We start from the raw sequence: 26,810 nt of genomic DNA on the forward strand, positions 1-26,810 counted from the left end.
CAATAATTTCTTCATTGAACTGAGAATGAACCATCATTCTAAGTTTAATTTTCGCGTGTGTTATTTTCACAACACCTTTTTCAAAAAAAGTACCTTCACAGCATGAACAGAGAAAATTTGGAAGTTGATTCCTACTTTCAATGAACGTCAATAATAAGCGACTCTGGTTATTTGATTGATGTTCTTCATGATAATTACGCACTATGTCTCTGTGATTTATTATATCACAACCGCGTTGGGTACGCTTACTTATTCTATCATTTATTCTTTCAAATTTTCTGTACAATTCTTTTTCGCGTAAAGATTGCATTCGTACGACGTTATCTTTTTTTTCTTTCTCTGTATACACTCTTTGAGATCGAATGACTTTCATTCGATCTTTATTTTTTAATTTCTCATTACGTTTATAATTCATATCTTTGGTTCTTTTTGTTTTCATTCTTCGGTTGTTTTTTATTTTTTCACAAGTTGTATAATGTCCATCCTTTGCTCTTTTTTACCATTCTTGTTAAATTCTTCAATCTTTCCGTAGCTGTATATCTTGAGTTCAAGTTTCTCGTTTTCATCATCCTTTTGACATTCTCCTTTTTCTTTCTTATTGAAAAGTCTTTGTCCACAATTCTTTTTCTTTTTTTTCTTTCAGCGTTATCATTTTTTTCTCGTGTTGAGCAGATTTTATTTTCAAATCGCTTTCTTTTTATTCTTTCAGCGTTTTTAATTTTCTCCTGAACGACATAATTTTCTTTCTCTGTTCTCTTCCTTTTCATTCTTTGAATATTCTTCTCCTTCTCATGTGCAGTGTATTCCTCGTCGTCAGCTCGTTTTCGTGTCATTCTTTGAACGTTTTTCGATCTTTCCAGCGCTAAGTAAATTTTATCCTCAGCTCTTTTCTTACGCATAATCGCAATGTTTTTCTTTTGTTCTTCCTTCTGATCACATAAAGCTCGTCGCTTCTCCATTCGTCGTCTGTTTTTAATTCGCTCTTTGTTCGAAAATGTTTCGTTTTGACGAAGCTTTTTTATGCGTTCACTGTTCTTTTTCTTTTCCTTTTCCCTATACTCCTCATCACAGCGTATCTGATTCATGTACGCAAGTTTTGTAGATTCCCGTGTCATATTTTGATCGGGAAATCCCAATTGAAGCTCCTGTTGATCAACAGGATCATCGCAATTCTTGTTTCGCTCTTTGTCGTAAGAACGTTTGACCCTTGTATTTTTAAACTGAGTTTTTCTTTTGGATTTCGACATGATCGAAAATGAACTGAAAATAAATGTTGACCAAAACCAAACTCTATTACATATAGACCACTACAATGACCGCTGCAATATATATATATATATATATATATATATATATATATATATATATATATATATATATATATATATATATATATATATATATATATATATATATATATATATATATATATATATATATATATATATATATATATATATATATATATATATATATATATATATATATATATATATATATATATATATATATATATATATATATATATATATATATATATATATATATATATATATATATATATATATATATATATATATATATATATATATATATATATATATATATATATATATATATATATAGGTAGTTTTTGACTGACCAAGAACATTAACAATAAGCAAATATACAACGATCTTAATAGTTCACTTAGTTTCGCTTGTAGATCTTAATGCCTATATTCCAAGTAGTTTTTGGATGAACAAGCTCTACATCATGATTCATCACAATGAACCCATTAATTGAAAGTCATAACACCAGAATGGAACACAAAAAAGAAACTTACCAATATTTCTCTGGCGACGTTGATATTATTACGTGTAGTTTTGATGATAATGCACGCATACAATGGACTGGAAGTCGAAGCTTCGAAACAATTTATTTTACGAAAGACGATAAAACTTTACTGACTTTCAAACAGTTCCAAAAAAAGTTTAATTGGCAGAACGAATGGTAGAGTTTCCCTGAACGTTGAATCATAATTATACTGACTTATTTAGCATTTCATATCGACGTACGGTGCACTTTACAAATAATACGTTGATATATGAACATTCTCAACTGTTCTTATGGAAAATTTTGCTGTGAAATAATGGGACCATACAAATCAAACTAAAAAGTTCATAAAATATTCTCATCCAACAAGGTATTTTATTTATGATTTATGATGATTATTAGAAATATTTACCATCTTCATCATATTAGAATAAATTTATGTGATAAGCAATTTGGCTCAACAGGCCAAACATTTATTCTATTCCGCGTTGAAACTATCACATCATTCCATCAGAATATTCCGACTCGATCGAGATGCACAATAGTGATGATGAAAAAATTATACTTACCTTCGAAAAGAAAATATACAGTTATTATTGTCAATGTCAATCGAAGATGCAAGACTTTTCACTTCTAAAAATAAACTTTTTGACAGATATAATAGTTACTAAAGTAGTCACTAATGTTTATTACCTTCTTTCAATATTATTCGACTCACCGAAAATTGACAGAATTATTACCGAATCAGGAAAAAGTTAGGACTTTTGAAAGTGAATGGAATGTTGTAAATGTTATATATATATATATATATATATATATATATATATATATATATATATATATATATATATATATATATATATATATATATATATATATATATATATATATATATATATATATATATATATATATATATATATATATATATATATATATATATATATACAGGGTGATTTTTTAAGAGCTTGAAAACTTTTTTAAACAATAAAACGCATAAAATTTGCAAAATCTCATCGGTTCTTTATTTTAAACGTTAGATTGGTACATGACATTTACTTTTTGAAGATAATTTCATTTAAATGTTGACCGCGGCTGCGTCTTAGGTGGTCCATTCGGAAAGTCCAATTCTGGGCAACTTTTTCGAGCATTTCGGCCGGAATAGCCCGAATTTCTTCGGAAATGTTGTCTTCCAAAGCTGGAATAGTTACTGGCTTATTTCTGTAGACTTTAGACTTGACGCAGCCCCACAAAAAATAGTCTAAAGGCGTCAAATCGCATGATCTTGGTGGCCAACTTACCGGTCCATTTCTTGAGATGAATTGTTCTCCGAAGTTTTCCCTCAAAATGGCCATAGAATCGCGAGCTGTGTGGCATGTAGCGCCATCTTGTTGAAACCACATGTCAACCAAGTTCAGTTCTTCTATTTTTGGCAACAAAAAGTTTGTTAGCATCGAACGATAGCTATCGCCATTCACTGTAACGTTGCGTCCAACAGCATCTTTGAAAAAATACGGTCCAATGATTCCACCAGCGTACAAACCACACCAAACAGTGCATTTTTCGGGATGCATGGGCAGTTCTTGAACGGCTTCTGGTTGCTCTTCACTCCAAATGCGGCAATTTTGCTTATTTACGTAGCCATTCAACCAGAAATGAGCCTCATCGCTGAACAAAATTTGTCGATAAAAAAGCGGACTTTCCGAATGGACCACCTAAGACGCAGCCGTCAACATTTAAATGAAATTATCTTCAAAAAGTAAATGTCATGTACCAATCCAACGTTTAAAATAAAGAACCGATGAGATTTTGCAAATTTTATGCGTTTTATTGTTTAAAAAAGTTCTCAAGCTCTTAAAAAGTCACCCTGTATATATATATATATATATATATATATATATATATATATATATATATATATATATATATATATATATATATATATATATATATATATATATATATATATATATATATATATATATATATATATGTGTTTTAAAAAAATCGATAGAATAAAGCAGCTCAGCCTTAAACGAAGCAGAAAAATGTCTATACCCCGCTGAAGGTCTATTCGCACTTGGCCGATCAAACCGACAGACCCGACACTCTTTTTGAGCGACGAGAAGAAATATCTGTCAAGTATCAACGATCTGAACTGTTAGTCGGTTCAGACCTACCAACACATGCACACGTCGGCAGCTCGGTCATAGCCGAAGAGGAATGTTTGGTCGGCCTGTTGGACAAGTGCGAGTAATGCTTAATGCGGGTTGACCTTTATTCAAAGAAGACATACAAATGCTACAACAAAACTCACTCATTCACTTAATTATTAATCTTTTTGCAGCATTCCATAGAATCGGGATATTTCGATTGAATGTTTAAATTATCATTCTGTATTTCTGTCAAGTGATGTTTTTGTTTGAGAAATTCAAACTCGATCGAAATACAGAGAGAGAAATGAAAAGTTTCACTTTGGATCAAAATATTTTTGTTCGATCCAAATACAGATGCTTCACACACTCATTTAGTCACAAACATACTCACGTAAACTACACTACACATTCACACACATGCATATCAATTGACACCCATAAACAAACAAGCACACATACATTCACACAAACATCCCGTTTCTGCATTTCGGTACCAATCACTCCTATTCTGAATTTCGATCGAATCAGAATTGTTCGACGGAATTGAAAATGTGCGTTCTGTAATTCAATCGAGTGATACTTTTGTATGGGAAACTCGAATTCGATCGAGATACAGAACGCAAAATAATCCGGCTCGTCCGAAAGACATGGTGAATGTTTTGTCTGGAATTAGAACGAAATACAGAATGCAAATTTCAAATGCGATATATGTCGATCGATCGATCGAGGTGCGAAATCAGGGTTTATGATTGCAAGGAAGTTTGTGATAGTATCACCCCGATTTTGTATTTTGATCGATTGTAAAATTTCCATTCTGCGTTTTGTTCGAGTTTCATACAATCATTACTCGAACGAAATACACACAGCTATTCTATTTTGCTATCGGATCGAATGAAAATTTAAATTGTGATTGTTTTGTATAGAAAATTTGAATTCGATCGAGCTACAGAATGCAGAATATTGTATTCGATCGATATAATCCGATTCGAACGAAATACAGAATCGGGGTTACGGAATTATTCTGCCTTTCGATCGATACGGAATATTTCGGTTTAATGTAAAATCTGCATTTCGTATGAAACTCCAAAGAAATACAGAATGAAACTCTAAAGAAATACAGAATGAAACTCTAAAGAAATACACATTCGAACGAAATATTTCGAACCGATTGCAATATTTTATCGGGAATGCGTATTTGGAACTCATTGCAGATAGGATTGGCTAGAAAAAATGGGTTGATTTTAAAGATCGATTGGCACATATCCGCACTAGCTAAGCTCAAGCTCGGTGCATGCTAATCACCCAGTTCTGTATCTCGATCGATTTGGAACGGCACGAATAATTTCGAATTGACCTCAATATTCACCCGTATTCTTTACTACGATTGAATCGGAATATTCCAATCGAAAGTAAAAATTTCGTGTTCGATCGAAATAATTCGATTCGAACGAAATACAGAATCAGGGTGATGATAACGCTCTGAACTCTTAAGACTTGCCCAGTATGGTATTTAAATGTTAGAACTATCGTTTACTCACCAATTCCCTTCCCAGGAATTTACACTTGATAATCAATCGTATCAAAGCAACCCAAGTAACATTTTTAATATTAATAAATACTTGTAGCTGTCTTCAATGCTACATAATAAATCTTGCAATAAAACTTTAAACTCCACGAAAGCCTACTGAAAACCTCTATAAGAGCATGTTCCTGCCAAGTGGACCATTCTTCATAAGGTTTATAAATCAAAATGAAGAATCAGCATAAACCTGCTTTAAAACTCCAAATTCAAGAAAATTTTGAAACCAGCTTTACGATCAACATTAAATTTATTTGGATGGAATGAATTCTGCTATGAATAAAATGACGTTTTGATAATATTTTTCTTGACTATGTGTGTGTCATGTCTACTTTGAATGCAATCAGTGAGAATATATTAGATTTTTTTTATGAGTTTGAGGCTGTTTCCGAACGTAAAAACTTCATGCGCTTTTATTTTTATCGTGAATTTAAGGATAAAAATAAGAATTATAACTAATCGCCTTGAAATGAATGCGGTTTTTGAGAAAGTCTTCATGATTTATGAAAATTATTTTTTGTGATTCATCGTTATTTTTGTATAAAACTATTTCGTGGCGTTAAAACTTGTGCATACATTCTGAAAACGAATCATGAAAGTCCAACATATTTCCTCGTTTTAGCATTTCGAAGTTTATTTGATGTCAATAAATGCTACGGTATAGAACACCATAGTGGCGGCCATGAAATTTCCTTTAATGCAAATTACACTTAACCTAAGAAGCAATAAATCAAATAGCCTACAACTAATGTGTCATAAATGTACTTTAGAACTCTCGAATTTGCTCTGAGTGAAATTGTCATCCAATGAACACGCACACACACAAAACTAGATTTATGAAAGAATTTAACTGACAATAATGTTTTAAAGAAAATGTTTGAAAGTAATATTAAGAGTGTTTGCATGGTTTTATCCTAGTACAAATTGTTTTATTTTTAGTTCTGTTGTTAGTGTAGGTAAAGGGTTTTATAGAAGCTTTGAAAACCATGATATTACTAGTTAAAAGAGACACTTATTATAGTTGTCATAAAACAGATAGTGATTGAAAAATCAATTACAAAACTCCAATAAATTATAATCAAAACCATAAGGCATTCGAATTGTTACTTGGGAAGCTACGATAGAAAATTCCGATCACAATTCGAATTTTTTCCACAAGCGGATCAAAATCTCAACACAACGGTTCAAAAATATTTTAAAAAAGATGAAAAAAACTTTACCAGAGGTGCCGAGTGAAAATTAAGAATATCTTCAAGCAGGGTTGAAAATATTTGTAAACTTGAAAAAAGTTTGCAGATCTCCAATTCACTATAAAGAATGATGCACGGAATAGGTTTAGTAAGCAAAAAACGACCGCGACGTTTCCAAAAGTAGAAAAACATTATTTTTAAAGGTTATTAAAAAGTATGCAACAAGATCATGTCTGCAGCTTATTCAAAGAATCTGCAGTTCCGCTGTCAAATCTGCAGACCTGGCATCTCTGGGTTTTACTGTCTTTTTCCTGCGCTTTAACACACTAAAGAACAAAGAAGAAATGTTGAGTACAAATCTATTCTTCACTAAAAACAGCTCTATTTTTAATTATTCTTTATTGGCATAATGACGCTAAAATGAAATGCACAGGCGCTGCTTATTTAGAGATGATACTTTCAGCAAGAGCAGTCAAATTGGTAGAAAAATTTTAATTACTCCACCTTTTGAACGATTTTTGATAAAAACGGGTAAATTCATTTGAAACATCTTAACAGAAGTGAAAGAAAAAGTTATTGGTCTGAGGTGGTAATGTCGCTCTTAGTTCATTGTGTGAGAGGAAAGGTTTATTAAGAATAGAGCATTATTAAAGTTCAGGAATTCCAAATAAAGTATTCAAAATAAATGATACTCAATCGCTGAACATTCTAGTACACAGGTTTCTGTTTAAAAAAATGTTGACCCGAAAAACCTAACCTTACTCAAATTCACACATTCCTGAAGATTTTCCATTTTTAATCGTAGTTTACAATCGCGTCAATAGCTGTGTATGTTAAATTCACATTAAAATAGTTGCAATAATTTATAAACTCGTCTGCTTTTAAATCGGTAGATTTATCCGAATAATCAGGGGGATGTTTTATTTGCACGTTTTCATACAGAAAAACCTGAATTACATTTCTATTCGAATCACCGAAACTTTACCGGATTCCGATTGTATTTATTTTACAAAATAATTTTGAAAATTCATCCATAATTATGTACTGTGCGCAATTAAATGGTATGAACCAGGGCCGCTTCAACAGAGGGGCACGTACCCACGGCCTTAAAGGGTCCTTGACGGATCCTACCAAGTAAAAAGAAACAAATAAATCTAAGTAATGCAATCCAAATCTGTATGTAGATTTCATCATTACTGTCCTTTCGCGTTGATTTTAAATAACATTTTTTGGTAATAATGACATAACTGATCCTCGTATAAGGTCCCCTAAAGAAGAATGTAGATCTGGTTCACAGATTAAACCGTGTCTGGCAAATTTTTAATCCATTACACAGATTTTAAAAATTACTGCATAAATCTGCAAACATCTTTTGTTGCAGTTTTTTTGTGAACTATTGAAAATCAGGTTTTCTCCCGAAATTTTTCAAAATTGACAAACTCCGATATTCGTTACAATTTCTTAATACCCGCTATTCCAATGCAGTGCATGTTCATTGGCGATCTAACACAAAACTAATTTTACATAACCCGCCATCAAAGTTTAATTATTTAAACGTTTCTTAGGATGACGTCTGACTTTAACACAGGCTGGTTGAAGAACTCATATACTTTAATTATTTTAATTATTTCGTAGAATTTTAGGATTTGTTTACTAGAACTGTTAATTTTAATATGAAACAAATTTTTCTTTCATTTGTAGGTGTAATTATTTTTGATTTTTTAAGATGATGTGTTGTTCATTATCGATATCCAGAATTTGTTTCGGTTCGGATTAGGTTGTTTTTAACATAAGAGGAATTAAAGGAAAGTCGGTGAAAAGCTATTTGTGTCTATAATACCGCATATTTTGTTAGATTTGCGCATTTGTACGGTCCTTTAAGTAACGTTTCATAACGTACGCGACGAACAAAGCCATTTAAAAATTATCAACACATTTTCTCACATGTTGAAATCTGAACTGAAAATTTTCATTGTTCGACACAGAATCTTGAGTGCAGCAAAAATAACAGAGAGGTTGTTTTTTCTCATAATAAAGCTTACTTTTCGCATGAACAAATGATGTTGTAGATAATGTATAAATGATTTTACAAGTAGAACTTTGTTTTCCCTTGCATTTCGACAGATAAGCGGTGCTTACACGAGAATTTTTTGCCATTTTTTTACGTTTAAAATATTTATTTAGACCCGGTTTTAACCTAATTGTGGTCTTATCGCCGGGTTTTTTGTCATTTTTAATGATTACTAAGTAATGATGTATTTCAAATTTGATAGAAAACTCGTCATTACTGTACCATACACGTTCATTAAAATGATATTATTTTTTAGTAATGATATTTTTAATGACTCGTAAGGGCCGCTATAAACTTGCAATCATCATTTTCGCACACTAACTCCTCTAGATTAGAGTGCCTATAACCAGAGTGACGACATCTCATCCGTAATGTTGGCCACAATTCAAAACATTCCATTAGCTTTACATTGAATTGACAGGTCGTTTGCTCGTTTAGAACTGGTAGCTGTCATTCCAAACGAACAGCTGTCGCCAATCTGATTATAGTCACTCTACTCTAGATGTGAAATACAACGTTTGCAACCCTGCATTAAAATATTTTAACTTTTTACCTAGGACAGGACCTGACAATTGTTAATCCACTTTTAGGACCATTTTCGGACCAGCTCGTGATTGGTTGAAATTGACATAAGCTAGCACAAGTTGTTGAAATCAAGATTACTGCAGGGTGGTAGAAAAAGTGTTGTCAGTATCGTCGGTAACAATGTAGCTTGATATTTGATATTTTATTTTTCGGGTCATCTTTTCAAAATTATTAATTTCAATAGGTTTTAAGTTCAATTTGTTTTTAAATCCTGTCAATGCGGAAAGTATACGAGTACATTTAACAATCACTGGATGATACAAAGAGAAAGCCTGAATTCACGAAGTGTGATATGGACGAGAATATTGATTATGTTGGTTGAGAATAGCACCGAATCTTTGGATACTTCTGCATGTTATTATTTTTCTCAAATAGAATATGTTGAATACTTTAGTTAATAAAGCTGCAAAAATTAATTACCCAAAATTGAGTGTTTTAGAAAAAATTTTATTAAGCTGTTTCAACTAAACGTTTTCTTCAAAACAAACATCTGATCAAAATGAATCCAGAGCTATATTTTGACCGATATAACATTTGTCTAAGTGTTTTCAAATGATAAATAATTGCATGTTATAAGGGGAGAAAGTTTTCAGATTGAATAATTATCTCTACTGGCAACAGTGATCGTGAGGCATTTATTATTTACAGCAGGGAGCAACCGGAATAAGAAGAGAAATATTTTTCTGGAAAAAGAAGCCAGTTGTCTGGTCCTGTCCTACACGCTTAAAAATAGTTACTCAAAAATGAGTAAGATCTCACTCATCTACAGAAAAAGTGGAACAACTCTAATTTAGAGTAACTCCAAAGTTACTCAAATTTGAGTTCTTCCACTGGAAACGATATTTGGGTAAAATCTACTCATTTACTGAGTAATACTTAATTTGTACGTGTACCAAAAATAGAGTAACTATCACTCAAATTTTGAGTGAAATTTTATTTCACATATACCAAACTTGCAAAAAAATTGCTCCTTTTCTGAGTGTATTGTATTAAAATATTAAGTAATTGAACCACAGACTAACAGACAGGACACTCAAATTTGATTCTTCAATCATTTTAACGGTCATTTCGAATATTCCATTATTTGGGACAGTACTCACATGTGTCATGATGGCGCCACGTTACCCTATCAAAAACATCATGTCTGTCATCTAGACTGTCTTTATTTTTTTCATTTACCAACAGAGTTGCCATTCATATAGAATTACCTGTAATGTATTGATTTGTATACGTCCATGCGAATTTCATGCAGGATACAGATTTAATACATATTGCCAAAGATAAACTGAAGATTACAATGTTCCATACGTTTCATTGAAAAATGTTGGGTCAGTAATCGTGAACCAGTTGGTTCAGTAATAATGTAATTTTATTGACCCTCCGTTAACAAGCGTCGACTAGTTCCGACAAAATGCCATGGAAACAATACAAGTTAGAAAGGAAGCACACATATGTTTACATTCAGCATATAATGATTTCTTGCCACAACTGATGCTTCATGGGATGAGGCTATAACAAACTAAATAAATTCTAGACAATGGTTCTAAGTAGTTTTCACTTTCTTATTCTAAGAATCACTGATATAAAGCGAAATTTCTCAATATCGTTCATACTGTAACTTGATATTTTTCCAAACATAAACAATCATTGTCATAGTTACGACGCATCTAGTGATCAGACACTTGTTGTTTTGCTTCAAAATACTCAAATTGACATTGAACCGAGCTCATCGAGGGGTCCTATTCAAATGATACCTAAGAAATCGCAGACTACTCTATCTTGAGTTTATCTTTGATATTGCCTAAACTATATACATAATTGCGCCTACTTCTCATCCTCCAACTCAATAAAAAATCGAACCCGTTTTGTTACAATATTTACTTGCTTCTGGTCTGCCGCCACTTAATTTCGGGTGAAAACTACCAACACAATAAAAAATAGTCTAGATGAACAAATTTGAGTCGAATAAATGGTTACCCTCCAACATCAAGAAAAAGTTAAATATATTATCAACGTAATCCAATAAATCATTGTGACGATTCATTTTCAAATATTTTGATGAAATCAGGCATCCCTGCAAGCAGCTGATCGGTGTTGACAAACGAGGGGAAACCAACTAGTAAAAAAACTTTTACATAACACAAGGGGTGTACAGATAGTAAATAGTTCGCGCAGTACAATATAGGTGGAACTAGTGCATCACGAAAAATAATTTTTATTAGAATTTACTCATACTGTCATGTCTGTTAGTCTGTGATTGAACTCAATACTATATCAAGTGGTGGTCACTTGGAGTTGTGTGTCAATCGCAAATTAACATATATGTCAGTTATGTTCAGGCACCAATCATACACTTATTCCTCATAAATGACATTTGAGCATATTCGTTTCCATTCTAAAGCAAAACACGGAGTTTATCATTCCGGTTTTTGCAGACACAACACCGTTTGTGTTAAGCGACTCACCCTCGAAACACCCTCGAAACACGCGATCTCACTAACAAAAAATACAACCTGTTGCTACAAATGGTTATTACAACTTTTAGACTGATCTTGCGAATAGTGACAAAAAACGAGTTCTTGCGTTAAACTTAAATTTAGAGTAGAAGTTACTCAATATTATCGATGATAACTACTTAATTTTTGACGTTTCCATGTATCATTTGAAAATGAGTAACTAGTACTCAAACTCTGAGTAACTTTTTCTAAGCGTGTAGCTTTTTACCTGGCATCAGCGCTGCCAACTATACCGATTTCTCGGTATTTTACCGGTTTCGATACAGGAATAGTGATATGTTCTCTCAAAATACCGATATTTCAATTTTCATACAGATAAATACCGATTTTCAGTTTTTGTGTTGGATTCCATAGGGGTAAACCAGGTCGAGCCAGATTTTTTTTGGTCGCAAAATCAGTTTCCGCACTAAATCGATGTTTGATTTTTCGAGAAAGATATTGTACAGATAGATTTTTCCGCTTAATACAGATTTTTGGAAAAAAAAACAGTTGACAGCACTGCCTGGAATCTCTGATGCAGAGATTCCAGGTTTATTAAGTGCTGCAGATATTTTTCGCAGACTTTTTAAAATCATGTGTTTTGCACTTTCGTAAAAATTCACAGACTTTTGGAATGGGTGCGTTATTCTTTTTTTGCTCGATAAGCTAGTTTTGTGTATCATGCTTTTTGACAAGAGAAAGATCTTAAACTTTTTTTTTCGAATTTTGTAACCTGGTCTGAAAATATTTCAATAATTTTACCTGGCATATCTGCTCTGATATGTCGTAAAAAAATGGTTGAATGGATGGATATAAGTATTGCGTAGCTTCGGTTCAGTTTGCTATTTCTACTAATTCATGTTTTCTCAACAGAACGGAACGTTTTACTAGAATCTGCCAGGTTGTCACTAGAATTACGTAGTGCACGTACTGCGGGATCTAGGAAAATGAATGTCGAGCACACAAACCGAAATGGAATTGATAAACTATGTCGGGAATCCAGAATTTGTAGAGCTATTATGCAATCATAACTGTGGCGTTCAGTTGTAATTAACGATTTTGTGGTTATACTCTACGAGCAGATTTCGCTGGATGCAGCTTATCCCAACCATCTGTAATTGTTTAGTCAATGGCCCTTTTAACCAATTTGCTATTTCACGAGTGATTTCCTTTTCTGCTTAAAAAGGAGCTGCAGACAATAGAGATGAGATTCTTCAAAAACAATAAATCGGAGACGAAAAAAATTATCGTCATGTCATATAATGTCCTATGAAGATGATAAAATTGATATAATGTTTTACAGTATATTTCATACATATTGCAATTCCAAAGGTCTAATGCCGATAACGTTACATTGTCGAAACAAATGTTGGATAGTACATGTTCCAATCTTGAACCCATAAAACAATTTCCAAGAAACTATGGAAGTGATTATTGGCGGTCAACAATTAATAAATATATAAGGGCTTTGAACTGGAGAATGTGACAAAAATTCGACTAAAAGTCTATTTGCACTTAACCGATCAGACAAACTCGGCATTCATTTTTTCTTCGGCCTAGACTAAGCTGCCATCGTGTGCATGTATTGGTAGGTTGGAACCGATCGACAATTCAGATAGTTGACAAAGATATTTCCTCCAAACTTTTTGCACCGTATCGAGGGTCGCTCACAAAGAGCGTGTCTATACGGTGCAAAAAAGTCGGAGAAATATCTTTTCTAGCTATCAAAATTGTTGATCGGTTCCAACCTACCGATACTTACAAGTGCGAATAATCCTTAAAAATTGTAATGGTAGCTGGGTAAATCAATGACTTTGCCAGACTAGAAACAGCCATGTCGAGCAAATTTCTTGCTACTACTCACTACTACTACTCTGTACTGTGTCTAGGTTTTCCTTTTCCCTAGTAATGGGAAATTCTAGGTCAGCTCAGCTTCGCTCGTTTAGTATTTACAAAACTTGATTATAGCGGAATTTAACGGAAAGTCCTCACAAGTTCCTATCTCATGACTCCCCGAGCGTCTATGATGACATTTGGTCAATAGAACGGCGTCGGCTGGGTGCTATCGCCTTCTGCGTTAGTAGCAAAATGAGAGGGTGCGAAATGCATTGTAGTTTGAAGCCCATCCTAAAGTGCTATATCATAGTATATTGCACCATGTTGCACCATTGCATATTGAATTGAATTATATTACATTGTATTATATATTGTTGTTGTTATTATTTTTTTTATTATTCAAAAAGAAATATTATATTTCCTGCAAAACTGACGAAAGAAGAGCATAACTTACACTGCGAAAGCAACTGTTATAGATTGTATCATAGCATATTATTTCATATATTATCTTATTATATTATATTCTGTTATGTTGTATGGTATTATACTGCATTGCATTATATCATATTATATTGTATTATATTATATTATATTATAAGTATAAGTATTGTGTTATATTGTATTATGTTATGTTATATTGTGCTAAATTATATTATATTATGCTGTGTTATATCATCTTATATTATATTATATTATTTTTTATTATGTTATATCACAGAGAACAGATATCCAACAGACATTCATACGTGCAAAGTCGTGTGCAACGGTGATTTTTAATGGATTTTCACTTGTATGCTTTACACAGCATTTTAAAAAAGTTTGTACTAGCTTGGATGTGATATATTGTATCGTATTTTATTATATTATATTTTTTATATTATTTTATATTATACTAGCTGACCCGTCGAACTTCGTCTCGCCAGAAGAATTGTCAAAAGACTAAGTGGTCAACGTTTCTCTCCATTATTTTTCTGATTACTTAACTTACAATCAACGGAATTCGACACACACTCGCTTTAGCTCAAAAAGAAGAAATATCACCAAAGATTAATGTGAAAATATGTAACACCTCTGTTAAGCAAAAATTGAACAAATGCACAGATATCTATTCAGAACAGTCCGTTTTAAGGAACTTCAAAGCAGTTTCTTATACACAAAAAATTTCTATTTTTGTGTTCGGTAATAATTTTTCCGGCAACGATCTGTAAAATATTATTTTTACTGAAAGATACGTAAAATTTATCCAACTTACGGTCATCTGTCAAAGAACTACTGAATATCGGAAAATCCTATGTAAAAGTTACGATTATTTATTATTTACTGACACGGTCTGTGAACTCTGAAATGTCATTTCTCTTGACGAACTCAGTAAAAGTTTTACCAATATCCGGAAAATTAATAAAAAATAATGAAGAATTTCAGTAATCATCACTAAACATTCAGCAGAAATAAAGATCTGTCAAAAAACATAATTTTCGGTCGTAAAGGTGTGAAAATTTCTAGATTTGTAAAGAAAAAAATAGTCGTGCGAATTGATTGCTTGCAAAAAATAGATAATACTGATTCCTAGCGGTAATTTTTCATTTAGTGAATATATTCAAAAAGCCTTCTACAACTTATCATTTCTGCTCTCTAAAAATATGAAGGGTGATCCTATATTCTATTGAATTGCATCCGAAAGATATTTGATCATTTTATTTGAAAAAAATATTTCTGAAGAGCAAATGTAATTCAATTCATTCATCACACGCAAATAAATAAATTAATCGGATGAAAATATGTTTTGAAAACAAAAATGCTCCTTCCTTTCCTAGATCTCTAATACAATTTACCAAAAACAGTAATACTTTACGGGTCAAGACGTTTACATATTTTTAGGATTGTTTTATGATTTTTGCCGAACGTCGGTATTGAATGATGAAGAAGTCATTAGAATTATGACAGATCGAAGTTCATTGGAACTATACGGATCATTCAGCAAATAAAACTTTTACCGAACGAATTACCGAATGTCCAGCTGTTTGAAAATCAGTAAAACTGTACCGACATCCAAAAAAATAATTTGGTGTGTTCAACTTTTAAGCAGCGAGAAATTTTTCTCTGAATCTGTTCTGTACGTTCAAGTTATCAAAAAGTACCATGCGTACTTTAGAGCTCTAATGAAGTGGATAAATTCAGGTACTGTGGAACTTTTGATTGCTTGGAGACGACGCTTAAATTGTAATTTGATATTGATCTTACCAGTTTGAACATTCTTCACAGAATATGCAACATGAAATGACAGTCTCAATTCATTATGGTAATTATCTTGAACATTGATATCTGATAGCCACTTACTGTGTGCGCATAGTCTAATCTAAATCATTAGAAAGAGAAATGCAAGGAAAATCTCTTAGATTGACTACACAAAGCATCTCGTTGCGCTCCAAACAATTTTTTCAACGATCTAGTATTCTTTCCTCCGACTCTTTTTCCTTATTTTTCTGATTACTTAACCTACAATCAATAGAATTCGATACACATTCGCTTTAGCCCAAAAAAGAAATATCACCAAAAATTAATGTGAAAATGTGAAACACTTCTGTTAAGCAAAAATTTATCAAATGCATAGATTGTAATCTCATCCTTTGAGTCAATTCTCTGTACAGAGAGCAGTTCCTTGCACATCTTTAAGGCAGCGGGAAAGTTTTCTCAGAACTTATTCTGTATGTTTAAGCTGCCAAAAAGTGCCACGCAAACTTTAGAGCTCTAATAAAGTGGATATTTTTCATGTACTGTGGACCTTTGGTTGCTTAGAGAGGCTTAGTATACTCTAAATCATTAGAAAACAAACTGCACGAAAAATCTCTTAGCTTGACCTAAACGCTTCTACAGCACAAACTTTGCATTGATTTATTCAAAAATTTACTGATTTGTTAGGCCGGGATGGCCAATATTTATCATTAATCACAATTCATCAACAGGTAAATGACATCAGAACTTTTTCTGCTGCCTACAGCGGTTTTCTAGAAAACAGTCATATGCATTCCGTCATTGAGTCATTTGTCAAGTTTTAATACCAAATTAAGCACGTGGCTCTAAATGATGCACGGGAAATCTCCACTACTAATCTTTGCGCGCCAAACGATTTTTTCAACGATCTAGTATTCTTTTCTTCGACGGTCAAAGACTTATGCAACTCGTTGCGCGCCAAACATCAACCGTAGATCTAGCAAGCATTGACGACTTTTTCAGAGGAAAATTCCATTGTCCATACAAAATAACTTTATTGGTTTTTCCCACTTTTCCGGTAAGTTTTCCTAATTTTTTTGATGTACGAACCCGGTGGGGGTAAAAACTGATCAAACAAAAAAAAAGCATCTCAATCCGTCCATCCGTTCTTACGTGATGCGATTACAAAGAATGATCTCTGCATTTTTATATATATATAGATTATATTATATTATATTATATTATATTATATTATATTATATTATATTATATTATATTATATTATATTATATTATATTATATTATATTATATTATATTATATTATATTATATTATATTATATTATGTTATATTATATTATATTATATTATATTATATTATATTATATTATATTATATTATATTACATTATATTGTATTATGCTCAAGTATATCGACAACGGGGAGGGGCAGGGAGTGTATCAGGGTATCTTACAAGTGAATGACTGGATGATGGAGTGGATTGCCAACCTGATTCACGCGGGGGAAGCTTTGTGTTTCTCCCTGAAGGTCTGAAATGAGTAAGACGCACCCTTCTAACAAACAAACCATCAGGCGGGTTTAGCTGGTACAGCGAAATTCTTCATTATATGGCCGGATGTTCTTGCTGGAAGGCGCCGGGTCCTCAAAACCTATTTTGGTCTTCTTAACAGCAATTATATGAAAGCTATCTGATAATCAAATTCGGATCTACTGTAAGTCTACCCGCATACATTGGTAATGCCTTGAACTGATGGTGGCCTCACTTATACATACATACATACATACATATATTTTTTTCAAGATTTTCTTCGTCATTACATTTTCCGGTAGCTATTTTAATTCAGATATAATCAATTTTGTTATTTATTAATTTTGGTCAATAGGGAAACGGTTAGATGCCCAAACGATTTCATGGTTAAATAGATTGTTACTATTGCCCTATGTTTAGATTGACCTGGGTTAACGAAAATCTGCTGTGATTGCATTTTTATTGATAAATAGACTCGTGCAACTTACGTTACGTTCTCCATGTTGACCGTGGTCAAAAACATAATCAAATCAAATGCAAACGTAATCTCTACGTTTGCTGCCTTTAATGAAACCTGAAAATCGATCGAGCTCATGCCAGCTGAAATCTGAACAAGTAAGAATAACCAATTATACTCTAGCGCCGAGACAATATGCCTGGTTGATAATAACGATATTTTATGGTAAAAATGTTACGACTCACCTATTGTTACTAATCCGTTGATCATCATTCTTGCTTCCAAATATTTTTTCCCCTAGCACTATTGGCGTTTTCTTACCGATTCCGACCAGTGTCGCTGTCACCAGATGAAAAGCCTATATACCCGAATAGCCCATATTGCCGCGCAGTCCGAGTGGCGTGCGTCGAGGATTGGAGGGGGGTTTTGTTTTTCACAATTAGAAAATAATAGATTTTTTCCATCTGTTCTTCTTTAAACTATTATTTATTTCTCTTAATTCATAATGATAGCACATAGTGGTAGCAGAATGCATAATGGCAGAAAAATCTTCGCAGAAACCTGTTATCAATTGGTATCTTTTCTCGGTAACACTAAAGTGGATCTACGCTTCCTTCGCCGACGCCCGAGACTAACGAATATTTTCCGCGAACTCTCTGAGACTGACTAACTATTGGTTCTTTCCAACTATGGGTTTTTAAGCTCCTAACATTTGCTTCCGGGTGAAGCCCGAAGATTTTAGTACAAGCTGATCTAGCGATTTTAAGTAGAAAGTTCATCCGACTTTCTCCCGAAGTTCTACCAAAAGCCGAGACCACTGTCATTATGCCAGTGGCAGTGACTAGTGTCCATGGAAATGGCTTTGTTTGTATAATATCACTGCGCTGACTAATGTACAATAAGGCTGCGGTTACGCTGATATGAGGGTTAGTTTGACGAGTTTCCTTCATAACTTCCTACCTTTTTACTAGCAAATTCAAAGGAAAATTTGCTAAGGGCACTGCATTTGTTTGTATCAGTTTATCACTTTTATTCTTATAATATAGCTGGCTATTGGTTGAACTCATGAAAGAGAATGGGGTCTAACATAAAATAAAATTTAAATTTGAACTCCAATGGACTTAATGAAATGATAAAGATGTTTTATGTATGTAGAGTCACGACAAGCAAGAATGTCGCTAACTGGAGGGTATTGGATAGTCTACCTCGACGACACGACCAGGCACTCCGAAGAAAAATCAGCATTAAAACCGTTCGCTAACGATTCACCGCCAGTTACCACAAATCTAGCGACCCCTTGTAAATGATAAAAATAATCTTCTCGAGCAACACTGTTTAAGTTGCTATGTACTAGTTACCAAGGAACCCCAAAACAAATAATCATGTTTTGAAAGCGGTGGAATAGTTCTATTAGTGTTAAATTTTGTCCAAATTAAGCAGAAATGCATTTAAATGAACTCGATTTTCGGAATTTAATCGAAACTATGGATGAAACCAACGAACGAGGACAATGATCTGCTTTCAGCGATTTATCCGTACACTTCAACTGTTGGCTTTGCTGGGCAGTAGGATTCGGTGTAATATGCCGGTGTCAAAATTGTTTTGTGTCGGTTGATTGCGCAGCAGTGGAAACAGTATTTCACCTTGTTGGCCACTATTCGAGGATTACTAGTGGAATTGCACAAAGAAATCATTTTACCGTACGTTATGCAGGTACCGCAGAGCACTAGCCTCGCTCAGCTCGTTGTCGGTCATTTCCATGTCTTCCTTCTCACACAACGGTTTCAAGTCAAGACCTGAATTTTGAACTTGGCTTTATAAAAGACATAGCTCATACTCCTCAATTTTTACATTCCGCTCGAGTCAGGTAAATCCATTAAAATGTTCCGTAATATAATAACCGATCTGAAATTTATTTTGTTTACATTCATCTTGCCTTCGATATGCAGTAACCAAGGTTATAGTGACTGTTATTCAAAATCAATAAATATATCAACTTGTGCTGCCAGTTTAATAAAATTCACTAGCGTTTCCGATTTGACATTTCCAGTTACTGAGGGGTAGTCAAATTTACGATACAGTTTTAATAGACGAGTGGCAGGTCGTGTCGTCGGTCTACCTTGAGTACACAAGGAATTTATTATTTGAGATCTGACATCACGATACTCCACGCATGTCCAAACGACATGATCAATATCGCGATAACCTTTGCCACAAGCACAATGATTAGTCTTGGAAAGTCCAATTCGAAGGAGATGTGCATCTAACGTGTAGTGATTGGACATGAGTCTGGACATCACACGAATGAAATCCCTACACACATCCAGTCCAGGACCTAATCTAATGTCCATGTAGAAATTATATTCAGCGAAACCTCCATTTACGAACTAAACGGGGGTATAAAGAACGGTTCGCAAAAAGAGGTAGTTTGTAGAAAAAGTTTACGTTATTTGGGATTTAGCTCGTAAATAAAAACTTTGGAATTCACTTCGTAAAAAAAGTTTTGTGTAATAAATGTGGAAATCGCCCATCATATGACTATTTGTGGAACGGATGTGAAGAATAAGTGCAAGAAAAAGAAGATTCGGCTCGATGGCGACTTTCAGTTACTTGATATTCCTTGAAAACCCTTACAACATGAGGAACGGGTTTGATAAGTAGCGGAAAACGATGTTTAAGGAGGTTTCGAAATTCAAGATGGCGATTTCCGGTTTCTTGATATTCCTTGGAGTACATTACAATATGAGTATTTTCTAAAAAAAAATTGATGTAAAGGTGCCGGAAAACAATGTTTAAGGTCGTTTCAAAATCCAAGATGGCGATTTCCGTATCATCTATATTCCTTGAAATCTCTCACAGTATGGGTATTTTCGGAAAGGATTTGATGTGGTGCCATGAAAACGATGTTTGATCGTTCCGAATCCAAGATAACCAATTCCGTTCTATTGACATTCCTTGAAAATACTCACAATATGGATATTTTCAGAACAGATTTGGTGTGTAGGTGCCGAAAAAGAAGATATTTGTGGTTGTTTTGAAATCCAATTCATTCCGAAAATACCCATATTGTAAAAGTTTTCAAAGAATACTAAGAAACCGGAAGTCGCAATCTTGGATTTCTGAATCACCTCAAACATCGCTTTTCGACATCTACTTATCAATCCCGTTCCGGAAATACCCACATTGTAAGGGTTCTCAGGTTATATCAAAAGACCGGAAGTCGTCATCTTGAATTTCGGAACCACTTCAAACATCGTCTTCCGACATCTACTTATCAATCCCGTTCCGAAAATACACACATTTTATAGGGTTTTCAAGGAATATCAGGAAACCGGAAGTCTCTATCTTGAATTTTAGAACCACCTCGAACATCATTTTCCTGGAATATACTCTTTAAAGACGTTCCAAAAATACCCATATTGTAGTAGTTTCCATGGAATATAAATGAGCCGGGAATCGCTTTCGATGTATGCCAAAACCTCTTTTTACGAAGTAGGTTCGTAAAAAAAGTTTACGTTATTTGGGATTTGGTTCGTGAAAAAGGCCTACGTTATTTGGGAATTGGTTTGTAAAAAGAGTTACGTAAAAGAGGTAACGTATAAATAGTGTTCGTAAACGGAGGTCTGGGTGTAAATCTATCTTCAAATCATTTGGTTAGAACGTTTAAAATTATGGTAATTCTGAACCTGATCGTCGAGATTTAACAACCAGTAGATTTGAAAATATTTAATTCAAACAAGTATAGCAAAAGTACTTATAATATATTGGATTGAATTGATTGATGTTTGAACGCGTCAATCAAAGCACGTCAGCTTGATGAGTGGATGTTAATGATTATTGTTGTCTATGCTGTTTTAAATCTCTACCTGTGTGTACTTTGGAATGGGTTTGGCGAGAAGGTTTCAAATTTTATAGTTTAAGCCACTGTAAACCTAAATCGGCGACTTTATCGAGGTTATTGCAAATTCTTACAATATTATTATTTTTGGTACGGGTATGAAGAATTGATACCAAAAAGTAATGTTTTGAGCAAGGATGGCTTTTATCGTATCATAGAACGTTCAATCTTCACTCTTCACACGATTGAATCAGTGCCATCAAAGAGGAATGGAAAACATCGCAACAACAAACACCCGGCATGGCTTATTTAACATAGAATAGACACCAGTGCGAGAGTGAATTTCTCTCGATGACATTTCTGAGAATCAAAGGTTAGCACGCTGCTGTGGGGATCTTCTCTGAAGCAACAAACGGTCGCTTATTCTCGTTTCGCGATCCGATTCTGTATGGGCAGTGGATAATTGCGATAGAATCATTTTACTATTGCCGCTTATTCTAACTATGTGCATATAACCTTTGTATAAATTGTGTCTATGAAAATGTATGTGAATGCTCCACACAAGGGTTTTGAAATATTGCAACCTAGTATGAGAAACATCAAGATGAACCATCGATTCGATTTTCTGCGATAATTGTCAACTTGCGATTCTCTCTTGGGAAATTCCACACAGCAACGATCATTATCAGACTGTATATTTTTTCATGGTCCGTGAAATACTCAGAGTATGAAGTGGAGCGAAGAAATGTAGAAAAATTCTCTCGCGGTTCATGCATTGAATGACTCGAGTTTTTATAGCATCTTCTACCGGATTGAAACTGTTGTATACAATATAGATAGCAATATAGCAGCTTCTGTTAAATTTTCAGCAATCACCAACACTGGTTTTGAGTTATTTCCAAATCTAAGATGGCGATTTTTTGTGTTGTTGTGTAGGATTTGAAAATTGATATTTTAAGTTATTCTAAAAATCTAGATTACGATTTCCGGCTTGTCCATATTCAAAAATTTCACATTATATTTGGCCCTAATATGGGTAGTGTGTCATATACTAAATATGTCTCCCAGTTCCATTTGCATGTGGTAGTAAATATTACTATATACAAACAATTGTGTATCCACGTGGACCCCGCACCATTATTTCTGACATTTCCCACCGTAAGTTTTCCTGTTATAGTCGGAATGAAATGACTCGTTATTTATTTATTTATTTATTTATTTATCTATTTCTTTCCATCTGACCTGGATTGATCTCAATGGAGTTTTTGGTGGAGTGGGAAAAGCCCATTTGAAATTCATCAAATGCGCGTAAAAACCCATCATCTTTTTTAACATTTTACATATTTGTTTACATAGTTACAATTCAAAAACATTAGCCTAACGAATACAAACATTGTCCAGTGCTAAAAAATAATTAAGTTCTACTTATATTCTATCCGAGTTTCTTAAGCCTATTCTTGAAAACAACACTAGATACACAAAAGTCAAAAAGGTCGTACACACTATTGAAAACATTGCACATTGCCCTACTCGGTTCGTTCTGGCCATATTCCGTTCTTCGTAAGTCGAGTCGCAAGAAATTCCGCGCTCTTAGCGTTCTTGGAGGGACATTAATACATATTTGCGAGAGAATTTCAGGAGCATCAATTTCTCCATTCAGCAATTTCGCTATAAATACTGCTCTGAGTATATTTCGTCGTTTGTCTAGTGTGTCCATGTCGAGCAAACGACAGCGCTCAATGTATGGTGGAAGCTCTGACGGATTACGCCATGGCAGAGATCTGAGAGCAAATCGCAGGAATCGTGATTGTACTGCTTCAATTCTATTGATCCAAACACTGGCGTAAGGACACCAAATGTGCACTGCGGTTTCAAGGGTAGACCGTACTAACGCGCAATATAACGCTCGCAGGCAGTATGGATCAGTAAACTCTTTGGCGATCCTCATGATGGAACCTATGTTTCTATTTGCCTGAGCAATTATATGCGAGTAGTGATGTCTGAAGGAGAGCTGAGAATCAAGAAGCACACCCAAATCTTTGAAAACAGTTACTCTTTCAAGTGTTTCCCCAGAAATAGAGTAGTTCCAGACTATCGGGCTTTTCTTACGTGTGAAAGAAATCACAGAGCATTTGGACACACTTATAGTTAAGAGGTTGAGATTGCACCATTCACAAAAATTGTTTAGGTGCTGCTGAAGTTCCATGCAATCAGCTGTCGATTGCACAACAAGAAACAGTTTCAAATCGTCCGCATACATAAGTCTGCATCCTGGTGGAATGACCAAAGAAATGTCATTAAAAAATAATGAAAACAGCAATGGTCCGAGATTGCTTCCTTGAGGAACACCTGATTCGTTAGCAAAGTTTTGTGACTCGACATTGCCTAGCTTCACTGATAAAATTCGGCCTACGAGATATGTTATATCTTTCGTTAAAAAAAACAGTGTAGCTTAAATATCGGTTCGAATATCGTTCAGCATCAGTGATTCCTGTTTTTTATCTGACGAGAATCTGTAATGAATCGAAATATACCCGGAAAATACAGTATAAGAAAATGTTCATCATGTACTACTTATTTCTAAGAGGTAAATGAATTAGATTGTAATTTTATGATAAGGAAAACCTGGAAGAAATATTTTTCTTTAATTTGGAATTCAAAAGTTGTATGATGATAATTGAATAGTTTTCAATTTCAATTTTCTATAGTTTTCTAAAGAAAATTTCAAAATATATAATTTCTAAGAAGTAGACTCGTAGAGAAAGCAGAAATCTGTAGATATGCATCAGCGTTATGAATTCTCATATAGGCTTTTCGGAAACACCAATCTGTTGTACTCTTCACATACGACCATTATTCAACGTTACTTAATAACATGTATCAAACAGCAAACAAATAACCGGTGGCGCGTGTCGTGATGTTTGCTATGAAAAGTTTTATTATAAATATTATTATAAATACTTCGAGAACGCACTTAACGATGATGTATTAGTAATTGAAGGTTATAACTTCCTAAAATTCCACGATAGTGTTTCGCAATTATTGGCCTAATTTTTTCAAATTTTATTCTGGTCGAGTTTAAAATTGCATTTTTCATGTCGGTCGTGTCTCGTATACAATCCTGTAATTTTTTTCGTTTGTTGCGTATTATTCATTTTCACATGAGTCTAAACATGTTACAAAAGGCTTACAAATTTTCGAGAAAATTGAGCGGAGAGAAGAAAATGCACTTTGTAAGTAAGATCACTTATATCATTATATCTCCGGAACCGGCAGTCGAAGTCAAGTCAAGTAGTTTTAAAGCGAGCAAAATCGGTGTTGCCAGCTCCGAGAAAATTGAGCGGAGAGAAAAAGATGCATTTTGTCGGTTACGTAAGTTATGACAGTGTTTACACTAGATCTTCGAATTTGATTTACAACTCAAAAGTGGTTTTCAAACGAAGTTATGACCGTTAAAATCGATTCAGCCAACTACGATAAAATTGTGCGGAGAGAAAAATATTTGAAAAGAGCAATGTCTGTAACACTAAGGGACTCCGGAGTTCCGATCAAAATTCAATTTTTCCCGCATATTCATAACCTTTCTATAGAGCAAGGCAGAAACAAAAGCTTTATTAGAACATTTGTACAATATTTCTCTGCTTATCGCTATTTCATTATTATTGTATTGCGCTTTGAAGATTCTTTTCTTCTATTTTGCATTTTTGAGAACTAACTTATATCTTTGTTTAGAGGACGTTTTGGGGAAATTTTGCTGATTCTACCGGTACTGCAGTCAATAACTTGGCAAATGATTCAGCAGATTGAACTGGCTAAAATGTTTGGTGTTGCTCATATTGACAGTTTGTTACAAGAAATGCTACTTGGAGGTTTGTATATCTCTAAATTAAAATGTTTAAGTACTTTTGAAATTCAATCCAACTTTCAGGGGAAGCTATGGAAAATACAACATCGTCTACACCTCCGCTGATTAATTTCACGAATAGTGGTGACAGTCCCATTCAAATAGGTCCAGGTGATGATCAAGCTCAAGTGGAAATAATGGATCATAGCCATGAAAATCCAGCATCCTCATCTTGTGATATGATAGAGACAGAGAAGATCGAGGGTGGTAACAACATCATTGTCCCTACATTGATTGAAAATATTAGCAACTATAATATCTCTTCATCAGTAAATAGTTTTCAGCGAATTGGAAATGTACAGGATTATATACATCATGATGATGTTTACAATAACCCGTACATCTCATCGACGTCTTCCGGAATGCAGCCCGTATCTACTAATCGACATACGCAAACAAACGCTTTGTTACCTATCCATCATCTAACCCGTGATGAATTCCTTAAATTAGAGTTAAAGCGAGAACCTGATGCTAATGGATATTGAAATGATGATCATTTGTGTGATTTTTCTACTCTAGGGTACCATCTTTTTAAAAACACATTTGTTGGTTATATTCACTAGATTATAATAGTCTTCAATAGTTATACTTTCTACAGAGGTAACCGCGCAGTAAACTATTTTTTTGTTTTTAAGGTATTGTTTTGGTTTTTTTATAAATATGGGACCAGGTATAGACTTTTAAAAATGAATACACTAGGTATTCATGAAATATACATCTGATATTTTAAAATATTCTGCAAAATAAAAAAAAGATGGTCAGAAAAAATCCGGTTGGTGTGCGATTATTTCATTGCTTGATCGGTTTATAATGAGGATCTATTTGGTCGATTCTATCCGTGGCAGATATCACAACTAACCAGTGGAAGATGCCAGTACAGTCAATTATTTTCTGAATCTTCAAAATTGAAGAAGGTTAGTTTCTAGGTTACGTTGACCAAGATTAAATTAAAATCGTTTCCTTTTTGCCTTTCTCTATAGAAATGCAATAGAATTTCTGAAAAATCCGATTTTCGAACGGAGCCACGGAGACCTACAATGTCACATACCATTCAACTCAGTTAGACGAGATTAGACAATGTCTGTGTGTGTATCTTCAAAAGTGTTTTTAGTGCTCAATTTTCTC

General features: G+C 33.8%; 1 protein-coding gene across 2 annotated transcripts in view; it reads left to right on the forward strand.

The window, feature by feature from the left end:
* LOC131432670 (transcription factor HNF-4 homolog) overlaps positions 1–26,473 on the forward strand; it is a 330,127-nt gene extending 303,654 nt beyond the window's left edge. The window contains exons 6-7 of one of the 2 annotated variants that reach the window (XM_058599078.1): positions 25,514–25,650; positions 25,710–26,473. In XM_058599078.1, the coding sequence (XP_058455061.1) occupies positions 25,514–25,650; positions 25,710–26,170 (598 nt within the window). In that variant the 3' untranslated portion in view covers positions 26,171–26,473. The remainder of the gene's footprint in view (positions 1–25,513; positions 25,651–25,709) is intronic. The other variant, XM_058599077.1, reaches the window with a different exon arrangement.
* The last annotated feature ends 337 nt before the right edge of the window (positions 26,474–26,810 follow it).

This window comes from Malaya genurostris, chromosome 2 (genome assembly GCF_030247185.1).
Source record: "Malaya genurostris strain Urasoe2022 chromosome 2, Malgen_1.1, whole genome shotgun sequence".
NCBI classification, from domain to species: domain Eukaryota; kingdom Metazoa; phylum Arthropoda; class Insecta; order Diptera; family Culicidae; genus Malaya; species Malaya genurostris.